Source organism: Hippocampus guttulatus, chromosome 6 (assembly GCF_054856545.1).
Source record: "Hippocampus guttulatus isolate MCC_2025c chromosome 6, RoL_Hgut_1.0, whole genome shotgun sequence".
Taxonomy (NCBI): Eukaryota; Metazoa; Chordata; class Actinopteri; order Syngnathiformes; family Syngnathidae; genus Hippocampus; species Hippocampus guttulatus.
This window is the reverse complement of record NC_141266.1, coordinates 15618758-15643797: the sequence shown is the minus strand read 5'-3', so window position 1 is coordinate 15643797 and position 25040 is coordinate 15618758. Positions and strand designations below refer to the sequence as shown.

The 25040-nt window shown below is 43.2% G+C and overlaps 2 protein-coding genes across 5 annotated transcripts in view; both read right to left on the bottom strand.

The window, feature by feature from the left end:
* Positions 1–1163: 1163 nt before the first annotated feature.
* On the bottom strand, positions 1164–14189 carry nradd (neurotrophin receptor associated death domain). Its single transcript, XM_086114589.1, has 6 exons — positions 13853–14189; positions 6620–6752; positions 6147–6500; positions 3199–3406; positions 2959–3101; positions 1164–2406 (listed from the first exon to the last, which is right to left on the bottom strand). The coding sequence occupies exons 1-6, from the start codon at positions 13889–13891 to the stop codon at positions 2093–2095; spliced, it is 1191 nt and encodes a 396-aa protein (XP_085970715.1). The 5' UTR covers positions 13892–14189; the 3' UTR covers positions 1164–2092.
* Positions 14190–17339: 3150 nt separating this feature from the next.
* The window catches only part of nbeal2 (neurobeachin-like 2), a 40265-nt gene continuing 32564 nt past the window's right edge, over positions 17340–25040 (bottom strand). For all 4 annotated transcript variants that reach the window (XM_086113118.1, XM_086113119.1, XM_086113122.1 and 1 more), the window contains 12 exons: positions 24864–24981; positions 24691–24788; positions 24468–24581; positions 23323–23409; positions 23100–23209; positions 22483–22655; positions 22164–22258; positions 21956–22072; positions 20958–21113; positions 20730–20878; positions 19439–19574; positions 17340–19145 (listed from right to left, as the gene is read on the bottom strand). In XM_086113118.1, coding sequence (XP_085969244.1) covers positions 19035–19145; positions 19439–19574; positions 20730–20878; positions 20958–21113; positions 21956–22072; positions 22164–22258; positions 22483–22655; positions 23100–23209; positions 23323–23409; positions 24468–24581; positions 24691–24788; positions 24864–24981 — 1464 coding nt within the window. In that variant the 3' untranslated portion in view covers positions 17340–19034. The remainder of the gene's footprint in view (positions 19146–19438; positions 19575–20729; positions 20879–20957; positions 21114–21955; positions 22073–22163; positions 22259–22482; positions 22656–23099; positions 23210–23322; positions 23410–24467; positions 24582–24690; positions 24789–24863; positions 24982–25040) is intronic.

Here is a 25040-nt window from a genome sequence, read left to right as displayed (position 1 = left end):
TAATTGCGCTTTCTAACATTGACATCAGCATCCGGTGTCAGATTCAAGAGGAGAGAAATGATCAACTAATAGGCAGTGTAAAAAAAAAAATCAAGGCTCGGAGGCTTTTGAAGTCCTTTTAAATATATGAGTGAGTGAGGGGACAATGTTCAGACCTTACCCTTTAAGCCATATTGCGTGTGTGTAATGGTGTGTGACGCTGGCCTTGGCCAGGCAGGCACATTACAAGAGAAAGAAAAAAAAATCATTAGCAGATTGGAGTTGTGAGAAAAAAACTTTGCTCCACTCTACTTTCATTACAGCCTTTCCCCCCTTAGGGCTCTCTTTGGAGAGGAAAGGTTCTCATTGCACTTAAATTCCTTAATATGGGACAGCGCAGTCCAAATACATCTGGATTGAAACCAACCCTCCCCCCATCCCTCCTCACTGTGTAATCCATCAAGTCGGCGTGAGTGACAAAGAGCCCACGATTGTCGACTGCAGGCCAACTTGACAATCGCCTTCACATTTCCAAGAAGGTCAGCAGAACAAATGAAGAAGAGGGCAGCCCAAAAGACAGCAACAAACACTGTGAAATATTCAATCGAGGCACCACTTAAAACCCTGGAGAACCCACTGGGTCCAATTTGGCCCCTATAAATTCTGCTATTCAAATGCTACCCTTAAATCCCAAAGGGTCAAATTTGGCCCTAATCCTAAATTAGGATCAAAGCATTAAATATTTAAAAAAAAAACATATTTTGGTGTTAAGTGAACTTATAGCAGTCATTTAATATATAATTCATCATTTTCCAAAGAAGAAAAGGGTTCTTGGGTTCTCCAGGGTTAAAATTAAGTGACTCAAACATTATTGGGCCTGCTGTCTCATCTGCTGGTGTACCCGTGTTGCATGGGGAAACCTGCAGATCATTTTAGAGTTCTAGCAAAAACGGGAGGGATACATATTTGGTAACTTCATGTCAGAGATCTTATCCAAACAAGACAGAAATAGACCTTGAATTTTTTAAAGGTCTTTAAAGACACTTTTAACCCTTTCAGGGACAGCGGTTACGACAGTGGACAGCTTTATCACGTTATCAGGTTCCAGGGTGCATGAAAGGGTTAAAGACATACAAACCCATTCATCAATACATTAAGAGAGAGCAAGATCATTGACTAATATATTCCGTTTTCATTACAAATGATTTATTCATTGAATGACAAAAAAAATAAACAAAAGGACAAAGACAAAAAAAAAAAAAAACATATATGACCGGCATTAGAAAATGGAACGAAACCATCTGAAGACATCACATAGTGTCGTAGCACGGAAAGATTCAAACTTGAAATGGTCGTAAAATAAATACAGGAAGTAAAAAGGGAAGATGTTCAGTCGTAATCCCTTTCGTCAGTTCTCATCATCTGAAACTCGCCGTGTGCTACTGCCAGAAAACATTTCGAATATTTACAATCACGGCGAGGAAGCGCTCCAAGTAGTGTTACTATCAGCCATTAAACTGCCTCATTCTTGAAATTTGCTGTTTTTGAAATACCAACGCAGAACAAAACAATAGAACATGTCACACGCCGATACGGACATTTTAAGTGTTTTATGTCAACAATGATCTCCTTTATGCATGCAATCTAGTTTTCAGTCTTTCTCTAGTGTCACGTGTTCAAACAAGAGGCCTTTTGGGAGAAATTCTCATAATTAACTGTGAATCTCTTTGTAGGCATGGATGACTTAAAAATGGGCTCCTGTGTCGGCCTTATACATGGAAAGAAAATAAAAAAAGAACAATGTCCAGAATATTACAAATGAATGAATAGTCCACATTGACGGTTCCAATTGTAGATATATTATGTAGCCTGTGGAGGTTATTATAGATGAAAACGAAAGGAAATAATTCTGATTAAGGCACTTGAGGAAATCCTTCAGTAAAATGGCACTTTGTGGGTGTAATACCTTTTTCCTGTTGATTAGAAAGAATCTGAAATTTTCAGGACCACCAAACAACCACTGGCATGCTCGATAGTCTGAGTGGCGTGAGTGGGCCTGTGTGTTTGCGTGTGTGTGTGTGGGTGTGGGTGGGTGGGGGGCGGGGGCACCGTATCAAACTACCGAGACACCCTGCGTGGGGCAGTTTATAGCCGAGACCACGTCGGGCCTCTCGATGCGAGCCAGTGCCGAACACAGCAGTCCCAGAGTGGAGCCTTCTTTCAGAGCCCAGTTGGAGAGCAGGGTGTGCGCGGGGGCCTCGCCATGCCCAAACAGGTCCAGCTGTTCGGTTTCATACCCCAGCGCTTGACCCAGTTGCCGCCAGCCGCCGCCCGCTCCTTCCTGCAGGAGGCGCTCGATTTCTTCCTGTCTGGCGGGCGCCAGGTTGATGTACAGGCGGGTGTCCTGCTTGCTGTCCCTTTTTGTACCTATGGGCGGTGGAGGGCATAAGACATTGGAAGGCCTTACTCGAATGATTTGTTTCAGACCCAGACTTGACATGCAACAGAAGAAAAACATTAGTCATGTTGTTTTTCAGATAATACATTTGCAGAGAAAACTCTGGCCACAAAAGCTATTCATCTGTTCTGACCGCGCTGGGTAGGATAATGAAAGCATTTTAAATGACCTCATTCACGGTCATGCGAGGCAATGGGTAAATGTGAAGGTTTCCGAGTTGGTGCTGCTAGAAATTAGGATTCTTTGGCGTTACATTCAAGTTTGTTTTTGTAAACAAAGACAGTTCAAAAGTCTCCCAGACACCTCGTATTGTAAACAGGCGGTGTCGTATTTTTTCCTAAAGCATTTTAGCAGGTGAAAGTTCGACTTTTGGAAAAAAACACATTTTTAACCTGTTCAGGGACATCAGTTACTACAGTGGACATCTTATCATGTTATCAGGTTATAGGGTGCATGAAAGGCTTAAATAAATGGTTTTGAATCCTCGCTATAAATGCGCACTCGTCGGTGTCTTACCGCACCTTTGCAGGGCTGATTGTCTTGCAGACTTTGCGAGTCGAGAAAAACTCCGCTGTCACTTTGTAGCTTCTCTCCCTCTGGAGATGCTCCCAACTCGGCAGCGCGCATCTTTGACAGGGCCTTCTTCTGTTTACACGATCGCCAGCTGCGACGAGGAGAGAAAACAATGTCAACAAAACTAGCCTTTTCTCTAGAATCCTTCTTATGCCCATACAAGGACGCGATCCCTGATGAAGACTTACCACTTGTAAGCCACGTAGACGAGCAGGCCGAGGACCACCGCAGCCAGCACGGACACGTAAACCAGGATGTTGTTGCTGCTTTTCTCACCCTGGGGGGTGAACTTGGGGGTCCCTGGAGCAAAACTTTCTGCGCCTGGCGTCACATCTTCTATACCGGACTTGCTCGGAGAGTCGCGGGACCCATCGGAGAGAATGTGCAGCTTTTTATCTGACGAGAGAAGTGCCGTTATTGTATATGCAGAAAAGAACTTGTGAATTGTGTTGAGAAGAGGCCTTCTGTGCTCGGCAATCTGAAGCACTGGCCTATTTTCCAACTTCAATGATATTTGTGCCATAAAATGTGATTAATTCATTCCCATCAGCCCTCATCTTGTAATGTTTTTCTTCGCTGGACTGCTTTCAGTCGCGGATATGAATGTTAAAGGTTGTGTTTTTTTTATTTTTTTATTTTAGCCTCCTTGTGTTGCCATGTCAAACAAATCCGACCACAGCTGTCAGAATCAGGAGCGCTGGCCGACGTAACTAAAATCATATTTCATGCCTTGGCAAATGAGAATGATTAGTTACGTGACTACGCTCGTAACTGAAAACACTCATATCGCAAATCATCTTTCGCTTGTGAAATGAACGGTAATGTCATTCATCCATTTCAGCCCTTCAAAAAACACCTTCTAAATGTTTTAATATGAAAAATAGCATGCTACAGAACTGTAATGTTATACTTGATAAAAATCATGTCGGGAAAATGACACGACAATGCAATAAAACTTGAAGCATTAAACAGTGAATGCATCATGATTTCCTGCTTCAATGCCCATCAATGAGCTCCTTCTGGTGTGTGTACCCTGGCCACCAGGGGGCAGTATAATACAGATGTACATCATACATAAAGAAGAATTTCGCAACTGCGTGATTCAATAAGTCGCAGTAATATTAATCATGTTTCATAAAGGAGTGTATGCCTTTGAGTACTATTATGTCTGTCTACAATCTGAGCTTTATTGTTTGTCTATCAGGTTTCCCAAAACGCTCGAAAGTTGGGTCACTTCAAGACAAAATGTTAACAGTCAGGTTGTTTCTTTAACCAGATCAGATTTCAAATTTATCCTCACAGGACCAGCGCGGTGGCTCTCATTTTTATGTCTCCTGATTGGTTAGTCGGAGCGAAACTAATTCCAGGAAAAAATTTCACCTGGCAAAAGCCATCTGGAGCGATCAGGGCACAAAACTAAATTTCACAATTAGCATCTGTAGTGAGTATGATGCATTATATTTCATTGTTTCATGTGTTTTGTCAAGTTATTGGATAAGTATTGCTCTGTGACTGTACAGGGTAGTCTGCTAAATCTCTACTGAAGGCCCAGGTACCAAATGCACAACCCTTCACTGAGTGATTGTATCAGGCGTTGAGCTCCCCTGAGGTTTGAAATCTTGCATTCCCCCATTTTCCCAGCGTTTGTCTGTCTGCCTGTGGTTTGACTATTTTAGGCTCAAAAGCCACCAGCAACTTTGGTGACCCTTCGCAGGTCAAAGAGTCACGACATGTGTACAGATGACCTGACTCCTAGAGAGCCGGTGCAGTAATTTGGAAGGCAGGAGACGAGTCCAATGGCTCGTCTCCAATTTGGTCCTTGGAGCAGTTAACCTCCAAGCGCTTAACTACAGTTCTTTTTTCTTCTCTGGTGCAGCTTCCCGGTTGGGAAGTTCTGCAGTTCTGCTAAGGTGTGGATTCAGATGTTGACCACATGTCCATGTTTTTCCCTCTAAAGCCCTCCCACTACTTTCAGATTCTTTTTGTTTCTCAGAGGCCATTTATGTGACATTTGTTTCATGTGATCGAAACTGTCGTTTTGGCCGTTCCTTCACACGACATCAGCGCTTTGGAACGTACATGAGAAAACTGTTTTCAAAGTGGAAGTTTTCAAAAAAACACATCATGACCATTTCTGACTGAAAACGGAGGACACACATGAGTAACAACAGCCCATTATGAAAAGTATATATATTTTTTGACAAATGAAATGAAATTGGATTATTTGCCATAGCACACAAATGAGCTTGGTAGATGAAAAGCTGGCGAAACATCTGGCGAGCTAGCTAGCTAGCTAGCTCGATAGATATTAGCAGTAGATAGATAGATAGATAGATAGATAGATAGATAGATAGATAGATAGATAGATAGATAGAAAGAAAGATATTAGCTGTAGGGCGGCCCGGTAGTCCAGTGGTTAGCACGTCGGCTTCACAGTGTGGAGGTACCGGGTTCGATTCCAGCTCCGGCCTCCCTGTGTGGAGTTTGCATGTTCTCCCCGGGCCTGCGTGGGTTTTCTCCGGGTGCTCCGGTTTCCTCCCACATTCCAAAAACATGCATAGCAGGCTGATTGGACACTCTAAATTGTCCCTAGGTGTGAGTGTGGGCGTGGATGGTTGTTCGTCTCTTTGTGCCCTGCGATTGGCTGGCAACTGATTCAGGGTGTCCCCCGCCTACTGCCCGGAGGCGGCTGGGATAGGCTCCAGCACCCCCCGCGACCCTAGTGAGGATCAGGCGGTTCGGAAAATGGATGGATGGATGGATATTAGCTGTGTGTTTATAACGCAATAGCTTCAGACAGATTCTCCAACCAAATTTAAAATGTTTCAAAAAACATTTGGAAAATCAATGAATGGATTAATTGATCGTTGGTTTGCCCCACAGTTGCCCATTCATATTTATAATGGAAGGAAATGAATAAAGGTTGGCGTGTATTACATCTTTGTAAATTTGTTTTAAATGGTAAATTGCACACAGTCTCGCTGCTTTGCTTTAATGTCCCACTATCGTATTTCTGAAACGACATGGTGCACAGGAGTGTAGCGCTTAGTTGCCGTTCCTCCAAGGTCATTGTGGTGTAAACACGCCTTCAGTTTTCTTCCTTCTTTTCTCCCTCTATATTTTCCTCGCGACTTACCCATGCAGAGTGTGTCCGAGTTAGGCATGCAGGCCCGGATCTCCACCTCGCTCTCCGTGCACTGGGTGCAGCTCTGGCACGGTTTGGTGTTAGCGTGCTCTTCAGAGAAGGTTCCCGGGCCACAGAGCCGGCACTGTGTGTCCCCTTTGGGACCACACTCCTGCGCCGCCCCCTCGCCACGCTTGCATTTGGAACAAGGCGCGCACAGGCCATATGCTCGAAAGTAGAAGAAGCCGCTGTCGCATTCGCATTGTGTGTCTTCGACGGCGGAGCACGCCGCAAAAGTGGGGACGCCGTACGGGCACTTTGAGCACGGGAGGCAACGGCCGAGGTCTTCGGAGGAGGAGAAAGTTCCTGCGAGAAAGATGACACAGGCCGTCTGTTAGTCTGACATGCGCTTCTTGCACGGACAAAGGCAGCAATTAGACAAGTCTTCGGTATTAGTGGGGTAACACTAGAAGATAATTGCTTACCCTGTGGGCATGGCGTGCATTTGGTATCTTCTTTACCGCACTCCACCATCACTCCAAAGCCAGCGGGACAAACACTGCAACACTCGCCAGATTCGGTCAACTGTCCGCTGGCGCAAGCATCACCAGAGACAGCCTGGGAGGAAACACGACAAAATTCAATATTAGGGCTTTCAAGGAGGTTAGGGTGTAAGCTACATTTTTTTGTTTGATTTAACATTTACCAAATAAAACAACAGGTCAGTTTAACAACAACTTAAAATGTAATTGCAAGAAATTTAAAGTAAGAGAATTTACGAAGTCATGGTAGTCTGAAGCAAAGTAATTATGTAGCCCGTATGGACGGTTCTGCTTTTCATATCACTGTCTGAAAAGCAAATGCAAATTCTATCACATTGATTTTGTGCATCCTATTTTGGGACCACCTTACTTACAAAACAAAACAATAAATCGATTGCCCGAACTGTTTTTCTTTATTTTTCTCAAGCTCCCCTTAGGGCAGCTGCACCTCACATTAAAAGTGAAACAAAGGACACTGTGATTTACAATGAAAGGGTTCAGGAGTGAAACTTTCATAGAATTTCTTTTTTTAAATCAAGTGTCGCCAACTGATATTTATCTGTTCCCTCCTGTTAAATCATTGTTCATCAATAATGTAAGAAATGACGCATAAGAATGCATACATGTCAGTGAAAAAACTCTCACTGCCTCACAGAAAATGCATTATACGTTGTCAATTTCAAAAGTGGAGATGTTCGATAACACTTTTTTTCAGACCGATACCAGTACACTGACAAATAACTGTGTGGAAAGATCTTTCTTTCGAACACAGATGATGACTCGCCGATGGGGCAGACTGTCAAAGTATAGTGCCGAATTCGCCGAGGAGGACTTAATGTCAGATTGATTTTTGCCTTAAGTATCAGTGGCTGATACCGGCAGCCTCTATGAGTACCCAATACTGTGACTTAAAATAACGCCGGTATCGTCCCAAAATTCCTACCTGTGTTTTTTACTGGCCTGTCCCTATTGAAAAACGTTTCCACCGAGATCAGTGATAACTGGCATGTGAGTTTAGAAATGATGGTTTAATTAAAGTCCCGTTGTTGCTCATCATTTTGAATGTTCATATGTTTTTTTTTTGGCTTGCCCCACATTTGCGAAATGACACGCTCATGGGCAATAAAAAAAACAAGAACAAAACAGGGCAGTGAGTGACTGAAATGGGGTCTTTTTTTTTTTTTTTTACTCCTATTTAATCTTTTCATCTGCCACGGTTTTGGCCCCATTAAAGTGCTCAGAGGCCTTATCTACAAGTGGGTAATGGAGAGCCCAGCGTGAGTTATGACATGAGGGATAGATCAGACATTCCTAACAGATTGTGCAGCAGGGTTTGGCGCCTGAGAGCAGAGGCTGGCTTTAATCAGATGGCTATGGAGCGCTGCGAAGAATAAGAGGGGGAAGCGAGGGAAAAGGAGGACGGAAGAAGAGCTCCGACACCTCCGGCTCACGGAGAACGAATGACAAAGGCTGGACTTTGTGTGATTTCTCCGGAGAAAGACGTGGGAGGTGGGGGGGAGAAATTTCAAGGGGGACATGACCAGCCTAAGGCGAGGGTGTCGGTTGCACGCGGCTGCCCAGCATGCGAGTGTCTGTCTCGAGGGAGAGCGAGACCTTTGAAGTCCCCAAGAGCCCTGCAGGTGTGTGGATGAGGCTTACTATTTCACTACTCCCCTTCGGCAGGCATCTTAAACACGCACACATTTAGAGGCAGATTGGCCCGCCGTGCCCCGGAGGGGGTCTGACGAGAGCTAACAGATGTCTAACAACTAACCTAAAGGGAGAAAAGCCACAGCCAAACAACCCGCTGATATCTCTCTTTAACTCCGAGGTCTGAAGAAACGCCAAGGACGTGTGTGAACCTGCAGCACATCGAACCGAAAGGCCCCTTTTCAAATACACGCCGTCAACCCAAAAGGCTCCAAAGCTGATATGACTGCAGAAAGCGTTTAGAATTGGGGGCTTGCCCTGGATCCAAAAACAACACCCTGGCTGAGTGTGGGCCTTTCAGAGGAGCTTGATGATATCTGAGCACCAGCCTGCCACAAAACCCAGATCAGACGAATTATGGCGTGGGGGGATGGTGTGGGGAGCCAACGGCATCCGGCACAAACTAGTCAGATGTTTGGATTTGCCGGACCAGGACGGCGTTTGGAGCACAGAAAACAGATTGAACTCCTCTTAAATCTCGACTTCTATTTTTATTTGGAGATGGTGGCTCTGTTCGGGGGTCTCACATCACCTGAGTGAGTTTGAATCCAGAATCAGGCCAGAGCTGTCAAAGCGGCCTGGCAGTGCCCACGCAAGCGCGCAATGAAATGAGGCGTCCATCTCACACTCATCTGCGCGGCAGACTGGTGACTAAGCCATTATCCACTTTCTGAATGGAATCACAGCTAATGTTTACCAGCAGAATTTTGAGCAGATGACTTGTTAATGTGCAGACGAGACATTATGGGCAATTTCAAGTTGGGTAGAATGAGAATGCAATACAGGCAGGTGTTTGTTGTTGTTGTTTTTTTTTAACGACAAGTTTGAATTGGGGGAGTAAAGGAACTTTTTTATTTCACTTGTACTTGAGAGGAAGACCGAGTGAATGGTTCAGTTTTAGGTATTTCATATTGAATATAGAATCATGATTCATTGTGAATTAATGTACATGTCTCAAACGACAAGTGACCCGACGTGCACGTTTTTCAAAAACTGAATCGTCACTCAATCGGCAGATTTCTTTTCTTGAGTTGCGAGCAGTAAATGGTGGCCAAAAACTTCACAGCAAGCCGCCGATAGGAAGCAATTCCTCAAAAAAGTGGCCAAACGCTTGCTTCAAGCTGTTCATTGCCACTCATTGCCCAGTTCAAGTTTAAACTTTACACTTTTTCTATTTCAACTGCCCACATACTGTACATTATGAAAATCTGCCTGCTTAATGTGAACACAATGAAAATGCCATTGACAGGTTAGCGAAACCGTCATGCAGTAGATGTTTCTGTGGTTATAACCCTTTAAGAAATAGATATTTGAACACAAATGGTGAAGCAACCACATGAGGACAGAAAATATTACTACTCACACACTCTTTATCCTCTGTCAGAAACAACTACTGAAGTGCGCTGTGACAGTCTTCAGGATTTGCTATGAATTTCTTTAGGCAGACCCCTGGTGGCCAAGGCATGGTGTTACTTTTTCCCTCATATTAAAATGCTTTCCATCCATCCATTTTCCGATCCGCTTTATCCTCACAAAGGTCGTGGAGGTTGCTGGAGCCTACCGCAGCCGTCTTCGGGCAGTAGGCGGGGGACACCCTGAACCGGTTGCCAGCCAATCGCAGGACACACAGAGACAAACAATCATCCACGTTCACACTCACACCTAGGGACAATTTTTTTTGTTTTTGGAATGTGGGAGGAAACCGGAGTACCCGGAGAAAACCCACGCAGGCCCGGGGAGAACATGCTAACTCCACACAGGAAGGCCGAAGCCGGGATCGAACCCACAACCTCTGCACAGTGAGGTCGACGCGCTAACCACTGGACCACCGGGCCACCGCATATTAAAATACATTTAATTAAATTGTAATACTGTATATTCAAATTACATTTAGAAACACTCTGCTATTTCCAACTATGCTGCACCGCTTGGTGCTATGGTGTAAACAAATAAAGATCGATTGCAAAAGTTACAAAGAGAATATGGGCGTCATGATTAATTCATTGCAGCTCCTTTAAGTGTGCACAACTTGACCAGAGAGGGGCAGCTTCTTCAAGTGACCCTGCAGTAATATGAGGAGTTTTACACAGAGGATAACTGTCTACATGTGTTGCTGCATTGTTTGTGTTCAAGTTGCTTGAAGTGTTGTAACACTGCCCCGTGTATGCAACTTGTTAGCCCATCCTAGCTGTTTCCCATTATGCCTTAGCATTAAATTAGTGGACTTAAATGCAGTTATGTGGTTGCTTCTAATGCACAATGTGTAATTACCCTTGTTTTACGTTTAGTTTGACAGTAAACAGCTCAGTCTTTTTCACTATCTGCCACTTGCGACTTGTTGTGAAGTGTTACATCATGTCGGGAAATCATAAATTGTCCTCACTCAGGCAACTTTTACTACATCCTCCTCATTTGTTACATTCAGAGACGTTGACATGTGTCATTTTTGCGTCTCATTGTGTATTTTTCCATTTGTGTCCCAGGAACTTATGCCAGAAGCGATGAAAATCCTCTTAAACCCACCCACCACCTAGGTCACACGTTGTCTGTTCTGGTCGCCAAGCACCAATTTGTTCATATTTATCATGAAACCGTTCCAGAGATTAACTGTCGCCAACATAAATCCTTTTTGCATTCAAGAGATGTGAGTTTTTCCATCACTCCAAATTGACAATCCTTTCCTAAAAAAGATCCAAATCAAGCACTGAACTGCCATTAAACATCCTGCCGTGACTTTGAGTGTACATTTCAAGGAGGCTTTAAGTGGCTGTGCACGCACTCAAGCACAGTGGAGCTTATCTGCTGCCTTAAGGGCGACAGAGTCAGATTTGAAAAAGAAGCAAAAAAAGGGGGTGGGGGGGGGCGCAGTTGCTTTTTTCCATTAGGGTATGAAAAAGTTGCAATTTGAAGGGAGTCCCCACTGGGAATAGACGGACCACCGAGGAGTGGGGCTTTCAATGTGGGGGCTTTCTACTGCACGGCTGCCGGAGTCCCTCAGTCAACACACACGCACACATGCTCATGCGCAGCCAAGCTAACATTTTCTGTGTGCTTTGAAGTGAGTCAAAGCTCTCTTTTTAAGCACATGTGATGGCCTCTCAGCAGTTAACTTAATCTGCGTGAAAATAAACACACAAAAGGATGCACTCACACTTGCCTTCACGTGAGCACACTGACCCGTGAACTCCACTGTCAGCCCGCGGATGCAAACAAGACAGGACTTCTTTCAGCACAAAAAGCATGCCTGGGCTTGGCAAGGGGTTAAGGTTGGGGGGGGGGGGTAACATTGCAGACCACCCCTCCTTCATGCTGTTTACTGTCATTAGTATATATCGGGAGCATGAGGGACAAATTAAACGATGCTTGCTTGTGCGAAACTATGATTGTAAATCAAACAGGAGTGACTCGTCATCTTGCATGAAAGAGTTGGTGAAGTGCTTGAAATTTACAATGCACCCCTTCCCCCTCGTGGAGAATTCTGCTCATTGTACGTGCTGTGATAACACACTAACTAACGAACCGAACCCCCACCACACACACACACACACACACACACACACACACACACTTTATATGGGCCACAATGTGGGAGAAAATAGGGATAATTGCTCAACTCCGGATATCCAGACCCCAGCGATGCTGAGCGTGAGGCCCCATTTTCACAGCGAGATGCCCAAAGTAACAATGAGAGGACTCGATTAAAAGTGCGGGCTGTTTACACCACTTTGTGTGTAATTGAAAAAAACTATTGGAAGTTTGTTGACATGACCAGTGTGTTTGCAGTGGAAAACGGAGAGAGTATGCGGTTCAGATAGTGGATGGAAAATTAGAAAGTTACTCCTTGTACTGTATTTATGGTCTCGTGCTGGGTGGGCAAAGTAGGGGCCTAGGTCAGTGATTCCCAACCAGTGTGCTGGGGCAGACTAGTGTGCCGTGAGAGCTTTTAAACTGTGCCGTGGAAAATGATCAAACATCACTAAATTAGTCAGAAATGTTTTTATTTAGTATAACATATAGTGTATCCTTGCCCATCTACCTAGACCAGAATCTTATGATGACAGACAGAACAAATATAAAGATATTCTACTAGATGGCAGAAAATATACCATTGACATGTGTTAACCACTTTTTGTGACATTTCTTTGAGGGGGGATTTTTAGAACTAAAAGTATGTGCCTTGGCTCAATAACTTCAGGGCCACATGTGGCCTGCCTCATTCTGTTATCAAGAGTGATTTTGGCATTTATTTTGCTTTTTTAAAATTAGGTATTTATTGTTTTTATTTACCATATTTATCTCAGTGAATGTTGACCTATTGTTAATAATGAAATTAAAATGTTCATCAACTAATCAATTTTACACATACATTAAACACATTTGTATTTTGTGAAACAATTGAGTAATTTGGTTTAAGTGCTAACAAATTCTTAGTGCTGCTTTTGAGCGTGTTGGGGTCTGCGCATGTGCAAGAATCCCGCAACTTAGTGAAAAATGGCCTAAAAAATGAAAAATTTTCAACATTTACGGCATTAGTCTGCTGTTAGGTGTAGTCGACAGATTCACCCAGTCGACACTCAGGAAAAGCAACTACTTAGCGCGCATTCGCCTATGCTACTTCACAAAGTGACATCGCCCACTATTGGCCTGGCAGGCACACAACAGTAAGAATCTTCAAAAAAGATGCCTCTGAGAAGGCACTAAGCCCTGTTCTGAAAACAACTGCATACATGTCAACTACATACATATATCGCTTTGATCTGATAAAGTGTTTTCACTGAGGGGGCAAATTCAGACAAGACTACAAGCCCCAGGCCATTTGGGCTGGCAGATTTCTGTGACTGTAGGACTCCGTTATCCATTATAATTGATTTTCATAACAACAATAGTAACACGTGATGTCACGTTGCAACTTCACTTATCCGTCATAAATCATTCTTATGACTTGAAAGAGTATAACGAATTTACAAGCTGCTTTATTTCAGCTGTTGCCAATTATGATGGCTGATGGTGGAAAATAAAGTGCCATGTGGCGTTCTTATTTTTCACATAAGCGGCTCGGGTAATGGATGGACAGATAAATACATTAATCCCTGCCAAAAAGAGAGAAAATGTTTTCCATAATGAAAACTTCCCAGCAGGCTGTTAGTAGTGTGTGTGTGTGTGTGCGTGTGCGTGTGCGTGTGCGTGCGTGTGCGTGTGTGTGTGTGTGTGTGTGTGTGTGTGTGTGCGTGTGTGTGATTGCAGGAAGTGTGCCACAAAGGAGAGAAACTATTAAGTCCCATTAACGGTGACTGCTTTTGTCACTTAATGTAAAAATACATTGTGAATTAGACTTTGAGTTACTTATTTTGCTGTATTATAACTAACTATCAAAATTATACCATAGTTGGTTTGATAAACCGTAAAACGGGAGCGGGGAGGGGGGGGGGGGGTATTACTGTCAATTGTAATGACTTTTTTTCTTACTTTGAGTAGAATAACCACGCAGACGAGAAGTGGTCCCATTTTAGGATTTTTCGTGTGATGAACGATGGAAGGAAAAAGGTCAAAACCAGAAGAATCTCATCCAAAAATGTTTAAAAAAGGACGTTAAGTTGTCAAAAAAAGATCGTCTGCTTTGCTCGGCAAAGCCCAAAGATTCGCTCATAGTCCAACAAAACTCTCGTCTTGTCTTTTCAGACAGACAGGGATGCGTTCAGAGTCCCTCGGTCATTACTGCACCGTCCGTTTTGGAGCGATAGGCACAAAGTTTCTTTTGTTTAAGCTTGCAGGATGCGCCGGCCGTGTTAGTGTGCTCCGCTGCTGCTCCACAGCACAGGCGAGAAAAGTTGCGGGGAGCTGGGCTTAAACATTTTCCTCCTCCCATGTCCTCGGACCTCACACGGGCCTCCTGATTGGCTGCATCCCTGAAGGGGCGTGGTATCTCGTACGACTGGCTTGCTCGAAATCTTTTTTTTGCCGTCAGACTCTGCACCGATATATTCTTTATTTACCCTAATAAGCTGATCTCAATATTTGTTCTCCCTGTGAACAGGCCTAAAAATGTAAAAAGCTCATGATCCAAAGCATACGACATCACATGTCAACGACAATAAATGCCCCATGTATACTGGATAGCTATTCACACAAAGGGAAATGATCCAAAGTATACCACATCATTTGTCAACGATAATAACGCATTACATATTTGTATTGTATTGTATTGTGTATAGGAAAAGGAACAGTTTTGGAGCCAAAGTACACCACATCATGTTTCAAAGATAATAACTACAATACATTACCTAGTTATGTATCTATGAAAGCAATGGTTCATGATCCAAGGCATACTACATCAAGTGTCAAAGCATCTATTTCGTCATGCCTGGTTATCACAAATCATCTGCTGAAATCGAAGTCGTCAGCAGTAGACTACATGTGATTTAGAAATATGAATATTTGTTACTTTATGGGCTGTGTCGCACATGTCGACATTGTAAAAGTGGAGTGAGATTAAGCGTCATTAAAGCTTCAAGATAGTCATTGCTGGCCTGTGATCACTTGTTATCAGCAACAAAAGAGGAGCACGCGAATGAAACGGCATCCCCCTCCGGAAGATGTCCATGTTTGATCTCTGCAATTGAAAAGATTAGCAAACCAACGCGGGCAACTCAATGGCACACCTTGTAAAGTGAAGTGAAATGCATGGCAGGGGGCCTCGGACATCAGAGACAAACAAATGGGGAGAGCCCTCAGACACAATACTACTTGCACTTCAAAGCCGCAGGCCCGGTGAACATTGCAACTCTGATAAAACGCCAACCATGTTTTGGGAGTCACACGGAGTTCTTTTTTTGGCCCCTTGTGCATACGAGAGCCTGTGAAATTGTTGTCATGTCCAATTATGCTACAAATAAACTGATAAGAGTCTCAGGTGCTGCAGAAATCATATTCACACACAACTTTTTGAAATACTTTTATTGTCAACGATGAAATGTAAAAATATTCATCACTATTCACTTTAGTTTCTAACATTATTTCATTGTATGTATAACTGATAATAATCTATGTAGTTCTTAAATTTTTGTCTGTATTCTTTTATATTGGATTTGTTGTTGCACCATTTATTTAAAAACAAAAATTCACTGAATTTTGTACATTTCCTTCCGAGAAAGGGTTCTTACCATTAAAATCCTGTTGAATACATTTGAGAACGTCAGGCAAATTAAAAGCTTCTGTGTAACTAAAAGATGGGCGAAAAGAATAAATCCTTGCTCGGCATCGTGAGAGGCAGTGGAAGTAGACAACGACGGTGGTCTGGGTCTCAGGGACGAGGAAGTCGTTGGCGGAGGCGCAATCTGGAGATTGTGGTTATTTGTAGGACTTGAACAGCACCAAAATTGCAGCATTTCACAGTGTGTACCCCCTCGGCATGCCTTCACATCTGGAGGGGCTGTGGGCCAGTGGGGGGGGGGGGGGCGTCTCAAGACTCGGAGACGGGGGGCCAGTAAGTGTGTGCAAGGTGTCGAACCCTCCCACCATTGTCAAAGGCCACATCAGAACGACCGTAGCCCCCTTCACCCTCCTCTTCCACTTCCCGTATTCACTGTTTTGTGGTTTGTATTTGACTGTGGGGGGGGTTCAGGTTGGTTTGATCACCCCGTTCCCCCTCCCACCTCCACATCTCCACTCAATTGTACCCCGGAGGTGTTTACGGGGAGGCCGACAGGATGTTCAAACCACCAGGAGATCAAAGTGTCCTCCAGAAGTAAAATGTTACTCACTCGTGACCTTTTCAACTGCGACGGGCCTAACATCACAGACGCATGCAAGGCCCGGATTAGGCCACAGGAGGATCTGTGCATCAGCTTCCTCCCTTCACACGGGAATCATTGTCTCGGCCTTCGCTGATAAGAGAAGAGGGGCGGGAAATGGGCTCAAAACTGGATCTGCAGGTCATATTAGACTTTGTACAGTCGAGCCTCTTACGGTGGCTGTCATTGAATTAAAGGTCAAAGTGTAGCCACCTATGAATCTTTTAAAGGAAATACTTATAAAATTAAAAACGATAAACAGGAAAGTTTGAAGACAAATGTGTTCCGAGATATTGTGCATGTGATTGGTAGCATTTTGCACATTCTTTATGAACCCAAATGTGTAAAATGTTAAATTTTCTACTCTACAACCTAGCCCTCTTTGCCAACTTTGTAGTGTCATGCTTAACAGTTCACAGTTGCAACTGTATTATTTTGGAAAATAACAAAGAGGAAAACTGAAAGAGTTTTATTTTCTGTTTTATTTTGCACTTTTGTTTAATTTATTACAAATGGATTCTAAATTCTGAGCTACTTGTTTGTGTTTTATTTGGGACTTTTGCAGAGTGACTGCTCTGTCTTTGGTCAGAAATAATTGAAAGGTCGTTCTTTAAAATAATCTGTCATTGGTTTAATACTACATATTATGCATCAGAAGTACTTGTGGTATCGGTTACTTGGTATCGGTGAGTAGGTAAAAGGTTTGCACTAGTACTGATATCGGTCTTAAAAAAAGTGGTATTGAACATCCGGAGTAAAAAACGATAAAATAATCTGTAATGGCAAATGACAAAAAGCCTGAGACATTTTGTGGCATCTCATTTTTCCTAATTGACACAAATGTATAAAAAAAAGTTAACCATTTTAAATGACAACATAAAATAAAGCTCGACCTCATGTTTTTAATTGACCGCACTTATGTGGGTGATGGACAAAAATATTAGGACAGTCCTGGATTCCTACTGCGTTGACTCAATTTAAAACTGACATTCTTCTTTTATTTTATATTGCGAGCCCCCCAGAATTTGTACATTTGTGTGCAACTTCAGAAGAATATTTTGGTTTATGTCGAATTGCAAGCAGGAAGTTCCACTGTTTGTCTCTGCTCAGAAGATATAAATACAGTATAATAAGATATAAGAAAAAGTCAGTTGGACTCTTAGTAAAGTACAGTCAAATGTATTTTCAACAACAACAACAACCAAAAAAACAATACAAAGGCTGAATAATAGAAATCAAGTTCATATTGAAGGCAGTGCTGGCATGAAGCATTAAGTTAAAATCACACAACGCCAGAAACGTTATATACAGTGTGTATTTACAATAAGAATTTTGAGCATGAATGCATAGCAAGGTGAAGTGTTACATTCATATTTTGGAGGACAATATTCAAAAGGCGAATTGCATTTTTACATTTCTTGATATAACATACCCCTTTTGTTTTTGTTTTTTTAACAGACTGAACAAGTGTGGGGATGGAGGAGCTTTTTTCCAAATGCTGATCGACTGTTTTTTTGTTTTTCTCACATTGATCCAAACAGTTGGCTGGTATGTCATGACACTGCATAACAACTACCATGTTCCAACCGCAGCGGAAGAATTCCTCTGAAGCTCACATTCGGACTTCAGATGTTTTCTAAACAGTGCAATAGCAGCCAACGCTTGACTTCACATCATTAAAACCATCCTCTGCACATGTGAGTCATGTGTGTGTCTCGATACCAGAGGCAGATGGTGAGCTCGGACCGATGAGCTAAAAAGGCACATTTTGGGTTGAATGCACGACAGGCGACTCACTCTGAGGTATTCAAACCTAAAATCCAGTGTATTCTTTTCAAGTCAACCTCATTTGACCTTCTCTAAACTTTTGAATAGGGATATTCCAGACCACATTTTTCTGACAAATGTTGACTATTCACTCTTTGATGACTTACCCATTACCGAGTTCCAAAATCCTGTTTGAAGCCAGTCAGCTGTTGCCGTGGTCTTATGATGTCAAAATGCGAACATTATGAAGTTTACCAATTCGAATGGGACCAGGAAATAGATAGGTCCGATCATTGATTGAAACACCTGTTGTGAATTTTGCCATTCAGCTCAACGAAAAGAAAGACAAAGCAACAGTGAACAGACATATGAATTCAAAAGTTTAAAGAAGTTTCAATGAAGTCATCCTGAAATGTCACCTTTTTCGGAGTAGTGCATATGTGGTTGAGGGGGGCGGGGGGGGGGGGGGAGGGGGGGAATAGTTCCATCACACGAGCCACAATATGCAAGACGACCATCAATCAACAATATCGACGACGAACAGGATGTACGGCACTTTCTTGACCATTGAAGCACTTTTTGTGCTTTAAATGTAACAGCATTACAGTTTTAAAGACAGCAGGGTTCCTTGCTTGGGCACTATGGTGGACATCGGGTGGTATTCACCAGTATTGCATGAAGCAGCTCTCAAAAGGGTTTCAAGTTTGCAGGAGTTTTAAGAAGCATTGGCACAGCAACTGGGAAAAAAAAGTGGTGTGTACATGTTTGTGGGTGTGTGAGTGTGTGTGTGTGTGTGTCTCTCCTTCCTGAAATGTTTGTACAGCAGTTTTCAAGCTAAAATGCCAAGCTTTTCTGCCTCTTCAAAACAAGGCCACTCTTTGGAATGATGCTGATTAAAAACAGACAGTAGTCCACAATCAAATATAAAACTCTTCCCGGATTAGAAAAAAAAATAAGAAAAAAAAATAACATAAACAAAAAAAAAGTGCTGAGTGTTCCGTTGGTCTGAGAAGTTCCCAGGCTTGTGAAAAGAAAGCCATAAGAAGTCTGTGGTCAGAGAGCATCCCCGCGAGCGCTCGTCAGAGTCGCTCTCATTTGCCAGCGCTCTCGTTGGCGGGGTTGTATTCGGTCTCGCCTGCGGACACCAGAGAGATGCGGCGAGTGGATCCCCAAATGCGGCGGGAGAATTGTCCTGAGCGAACCTGACACCAGAAGACATCGTTAGACCGGCCTGAAGCACTGACTTGCATTTCCAACCTAAATTCAAATAGTTCTTCCGAGAATTGATATTCGTTTATTCCCAACATCATGAAATGACACGGCGGGCTAAATTTGTAGTTTGACACCAGTCAGTGTCACACCATTATCATGTGGAGAAAAAAAAGCTTCATTTTTTTCTTTTTCATTCACTCATTCACTTTTGCATGTGCGTGACCGAGACGACTTCCATTCACAGCTCCCACGTCTCACAAGCGCTTCATGTCCTGGTTCTCACCTCCTCCGGCTTTCCCGCCCCCACCACTATCAACTTCCCGTCTTCCAGGCCCACCAGGATGTGGCTGTTCTCTTTCGTGACAAACACGCTCCTCACGGGGACTTTCAAGGCCAAGGGTGGGATCGCGGCATTCAGGCTGTTACAAAGAAAACAACCAAATAAAAAAGCATTCTCTTATAAGTCTTCCTAAGAAGCTTTTAAAGACATGATGTCGGGAGATACTGGATGGATAACTAGATAAAGTGCCAAGTAATTGACACCCACCCCAAAACGTTTGCAGATGCAATTTTTTTCCCCAACAAACGCACTTTGGCCTGACAAAAGGATGCTCAACATCACCTCAACACAGTTGCTTGTCAACAATGGATTAGATCAAACAGGAATTCGGTACATTTTTCATTGAATCATGCTAGATAAGCTCCCCAAAAAGACACATTTGAGAATGTCAAACCTCTAAGATATGGGGTTCATTGCATATCGAATATTTATCATTACTATAACCAATGAAACACATCATAAAGGTTTTCAAAAAATGTAAAATAGATGATACTTGAGATGTGACATGCTTTGGATGATGAGCTGTTCCTTTCTTTGTCTGATGAATAGGCAGATAGAAACAGATGATGTGGTATGCTGGATCAGGAAATATTTGTTCCTTATGGGAATCGAATTGAGGACCATTGAGTCACAGAGGTCGAACATTATACAATGGCCATAACCCACACACAAAAAATGATACACTGGAGCAGTGGGCAATTTTCCAGTACCTGCATTTGGGGTGTGCGGTGGGTACTGCAAAGACAGTAAAAATGTCCATGCATGGAAATGGAAATGAAACTTGACGTGGGGGGAAAAACCCCCCGCTACATTGCAGATTCATCCGAAGCAACGAAACGTAAATGGGTTTTTTTTGAGCCAATAAATCAATCACTACACTGTCGAGGCACACATGGAAAATCCAGGTGGAATCCATTAAGACACAAAAGGACTGAGGGAGTTTGCTTTCAATTATAGGGAAGTATGTTTATTCCATTCATCATTCATGTTGATTACGGTCCGAAACAATTTACATTTTTAAATATATGATACTAATTCTAATCACCATAGGTAAAATCTGTTTTCACGCTGAAATATATATTGTGCTGTAGGTATTAGTCAGAGTGATGGGGTGAACAAGTCTCATGAATTCTAGTGGAAGGCCAACTTTGATTGAGTTCATAAATTCCTCAACTCAACTTCCAGGTTTCTGGACTTCTGAAACTGTGTAGTTTAGAGGTTTAGCGGTATCTACCTGCACAGCTGGCGGACGTGTAGTCTGCCTTGCATGGTGCCCAGCATGATGTATTCAGACACCAGGTGGAGAGCGCACACTTGCTCCTCCATGTTGAAGGAAGACAACAGGCAGCCATTGACCGAATAAACATGGATGGAGTCCATCCCCTGTTGTGAATGAGCACCATTTGAGAAAAGTAGTTGACTGTAAACAAAAAGTAATCATCTGCCCGCTGTGTTCACGTACCTTCATATCATTGGATGGCTCACCCCTCGAAGTCTGAACCACCACGTGGCCCTCCATGCCCACCTGCAGCTGGGAGATGTGGGAGGGCTCACCTGGGGGCCTCAAGGTCCTCAGGTACTGGCCTCGTCTGACCGTGTGCACGATCACGGTCCCGTCCTACAAGTCAACAACCAAGAGAGTATATAACATGCTATTCACAGTTTGAAAAATTACATATACAAATATTTCTTGTCACCAACAAACCATTTACATAATTTACTTCCCTATTTTATCACCTACTTAAAACCTACCTACCTACAAATGTTCTTGTCTCCTTTCTACTTTCCATACTGTACCGAGCCACATACCATCTTAGCTAGCTGCTTGCTGGCTACATACCGACGTATCATCTACCAAACCCTCTGTACCAACCAAACTACCTAATTACCTTGTACCATAAACTACCAATCTACCTGTCTACCCTACCTAGCTACAAGCACTTAGTTAGTTATTACCTAGCTATCACCTAACGACCAACCACTTACATACTTTCGTACATACTAACCGACCTACCTATTAACTGCTAATGCTAATTCCCATCTTCTCTATCTAACTTACTCACTACCTACTGTAGAAATTTACCCATTTTAGCTGGCTAACTACCTATTTACAATCGACTTAACCAGATATCTATTGATCGACTTATTCACCAACCCATCTATATACCAACCTACCTACTTAACACCTCACCCAACTATTATATTTACCTATCATGTTTGCTACTACCGTCTGTAAGTTCCCATAAAAGTACTAAAATGTGCCAATGGTGGTTGATAACAGTACAGGAAGAAAATGGCAACCTATGCCTCATTAACACATTGTTTTATTCAGTGAGTAGTACAAATGTGTACATTTTTACCTGAGTTTTTTTACACAATCCAACTAATGTTTCTGAGTCATACTGTATTGTATGTACTGCATATAAAAATGTGTGTATTTTGTATTAGCTATTTTGAGACCTTTGAGCCTGAAACAACCATGTCCAGTTCTGTGCTGATGGCCACACAGGTAACCTCTTGGTCGTGTCCGCAAAGCACCTGAATGGGTCGAGGAGACAGCGTGCTGGAGAAGCCACCCTAAAATGGGAAAATAATGCTCGGTGAAGTTCACAGGATCCTTATCTCACCCGGATGCACCAACATGCCTGACCCTCTTTTTTGTTTCTACCTGCTGTAGAACCTGCCACACAATACAGGATGTGTCCCTTGAGCCTGAGATGAGGTAGATGCCACACAGATCCAGAGCCAAGCACGTGACAACATCTTTGGGGAAACACACAAATTAAAAATCCAAAATTTGATTCACACGGTTGGGGCGGTATTCATTCAACAACTTGTATAGAAGTTCACGAACCGCTGAATTTAAAATTTAAAACACATCTGCACATTATACTGTACATGTTGTTATATTAAATTTTGTTTTGTTTTTGTCAAAACAGTACTTGTGTAGGTGTGCCTAATGCAGTGTCCACTAAGTTCGCGCTTACCAATGTGCCGGCAGATCCTGCCCACCAGCTTGCCTTTGCCCAGCTGGGTGACCCGCAGACTGCAGTCCCAGTGTCCTCCGCTAAACAGCAGACGTCCATCATTCGACACCACCAGAACCTGAGCATTGATCTCCACGCCGGGTGAGAAAGGTCCGCCAAGGAAACGTTGGGTCCTGAAAATTAACAGACCGAGTGCATGTGAGCTGTAGCCTGAAAGTGATTATAAAGAGCGCATTAAAAGCGTCACTCGAAGAAAATGACATCTCCAAATGGATCCAAACCACATTGTTTGAGTTTTTGGGGGAATGTGTATTTGTTATTCATGTTCAAGGTCAATTTAAAAGGATGGGCCCCGAAACATCCCAGATGTTTTCTTGCAGAAAAACAGCACACAGATGTTCTCTATTTTGTTGATGGTCTTAAAATGTAGTAAAAAAGATGAAGATTAGATTATTTACTTTATGTTATGTTATTTATGAGACTTGTGTGTGATATGTAATAATCATCTCATATTATTTGACATTGGTGAGATGATTAAAATATCTGGGCATTTTTCTTATCTCTGACCCAATCGTTACATGATTTACAGCACAAGTGTAAAAAAAAAATGCAATCACTTGGGATTATTAATGGTTGGGTCCTTGGTGAAGGTGAAGTAGTTGGCGATGTTCTTGTCATATGGCAGCCAGCTATGTGTCCCTATCAAGCCACTGGAGCTCACTGTCACCTGGAAGTACAAAAAGGAAGCTGATTAAAAAAATGAAAGGTGGTTTTTATTATTATTATTTTTTTAAGCCTGGTGAGCTCTCTCCGCGGTGAAGGTGTTGAGCAAAACTGTACCAGTATATCGGAGCCATGGATGATGGAGGACCGATTCTGGTTCTTTGGTACGACCGCCTGGACTAGGGGAATGCCATCACTCACCACCTGAGATTAGACAAACCAGTACAGGTCACGATACGCTATAAAATAATAATAATGATAATAATATGATGGGTTCAATTCTGGCTCTGGCCTTCCTGTATGGAGTTTTTCCATGTTCTCCACGTGCCTGAGTGGGTCTTCTTCGGGTACTCCGGTTTCCTCCCACATTCCAAAAACATGCATGGCAGGTTAATGGAAGACTCTAAATTGTCCCCAGGTGTGATTGTGAGCGCGAATGCTTGGTCGTCTATGTGTGCCCGGCGATTGGTTGGCAACCAATTGAGGGTGTACCCCACCTACTGCCCGAAGACAGCTGGGATAGGCTCCAGCACGCCCTGCAACCTTTTTGAGGATAAACGAATTAGAAAATGGATGGATGGATAATAATAAAAATAATAATATCAACAATCCATGCATCCATCCATTTTCTGAACCGCTTTGTCCTCACAAGTGGGGGGTGCTGAAGCCTATCCCAGCTGTCTTCGGGCAGGAGGCAGGAGACACCCTGAAGCGGTTGCCAGCCAATCACAGGGCACACACAAACGAACAACCATCCACGCTCACACTCACACCTAGGGACAATTTTTAGAGTGTTCAATCAGCCTGCCATGCATTTTTTTGGAATGTGGGAGGAAACGGGAGTACCCGGAGAAAAGCCACACAGGCTCCGGGAGACTCCACACAGGAAGGCTGGACTCGGGATCGAAACCACGACCTCTGCACTGTGAGGTTGACGCGCTCACCACTGGACCACCGGGCCGCCCTAATAGTAACAATATTAGTAGTAATTTAATGGTTTCTACAGGAACATCAGGGATAAATCATCTTAACAAATAAATGAATGTCTGGAAAAGGGGGAAATGAAAGGAAGCCAAATCTGAAGCTCTGAGCTGAACGTGTTCATATTCAAACACCCACAACACTTGCAATATGATCAAGTAACTGCCTATTGCTACAGCCCGATTCAGTTCTTGAAGAATCGAGCGTGTCATCATGAGAAAGCAGCCCGGTGACAGTCAGTATAACAAACCTGGACAGATGTGTTGATGCAGTAAGCTCACCTCCACAAATGGGCGCAGCTTATCGAGGTGATCAAAGATGTTGACTGGCAGAGTGTCCATGCGGGACTGCCGCCTCGAAGCATTTGCAGTTGACATACGAGGTGGGTGAGGCTCCTGTTTGCAGATGAAAATGTGACTGCAGCTTTTCAGGGGAGGACACGAGATACTAACAAATAGTCCAAAAAGTAAAGGGAGAAGTTATGAGCTCATTTGAAAGTCGCACCTTCAACAGTTGGCAGGGCGTTTGTCCAAAGTTACTAATGATGCCTTCGAGTGCCTTGCGCTCTGTCTCATCCGCAATGGCGTCCAGATCTACTGCACCTGGAGAAAAAAAAAAACATGAAATGATAAGCTCGATTTCTTTTCTTTTCCTGATGACGAAAAATCGTGTCGTACCTTCGTAGGTGCAGTAGTAGAAGACGTTGAGGGCTTTCACTGCCTCTTCGCCTCGCTGCTTGTAGCCAAAAATCAGGTCGATCCACTCGTGTAGATGACACGACACATACTCGCTTTCCTGAAGTCAAATCAAGTGATGTCAACTTGAAGAGTTGTTTGGAAGGAGCTGTGGGAAGA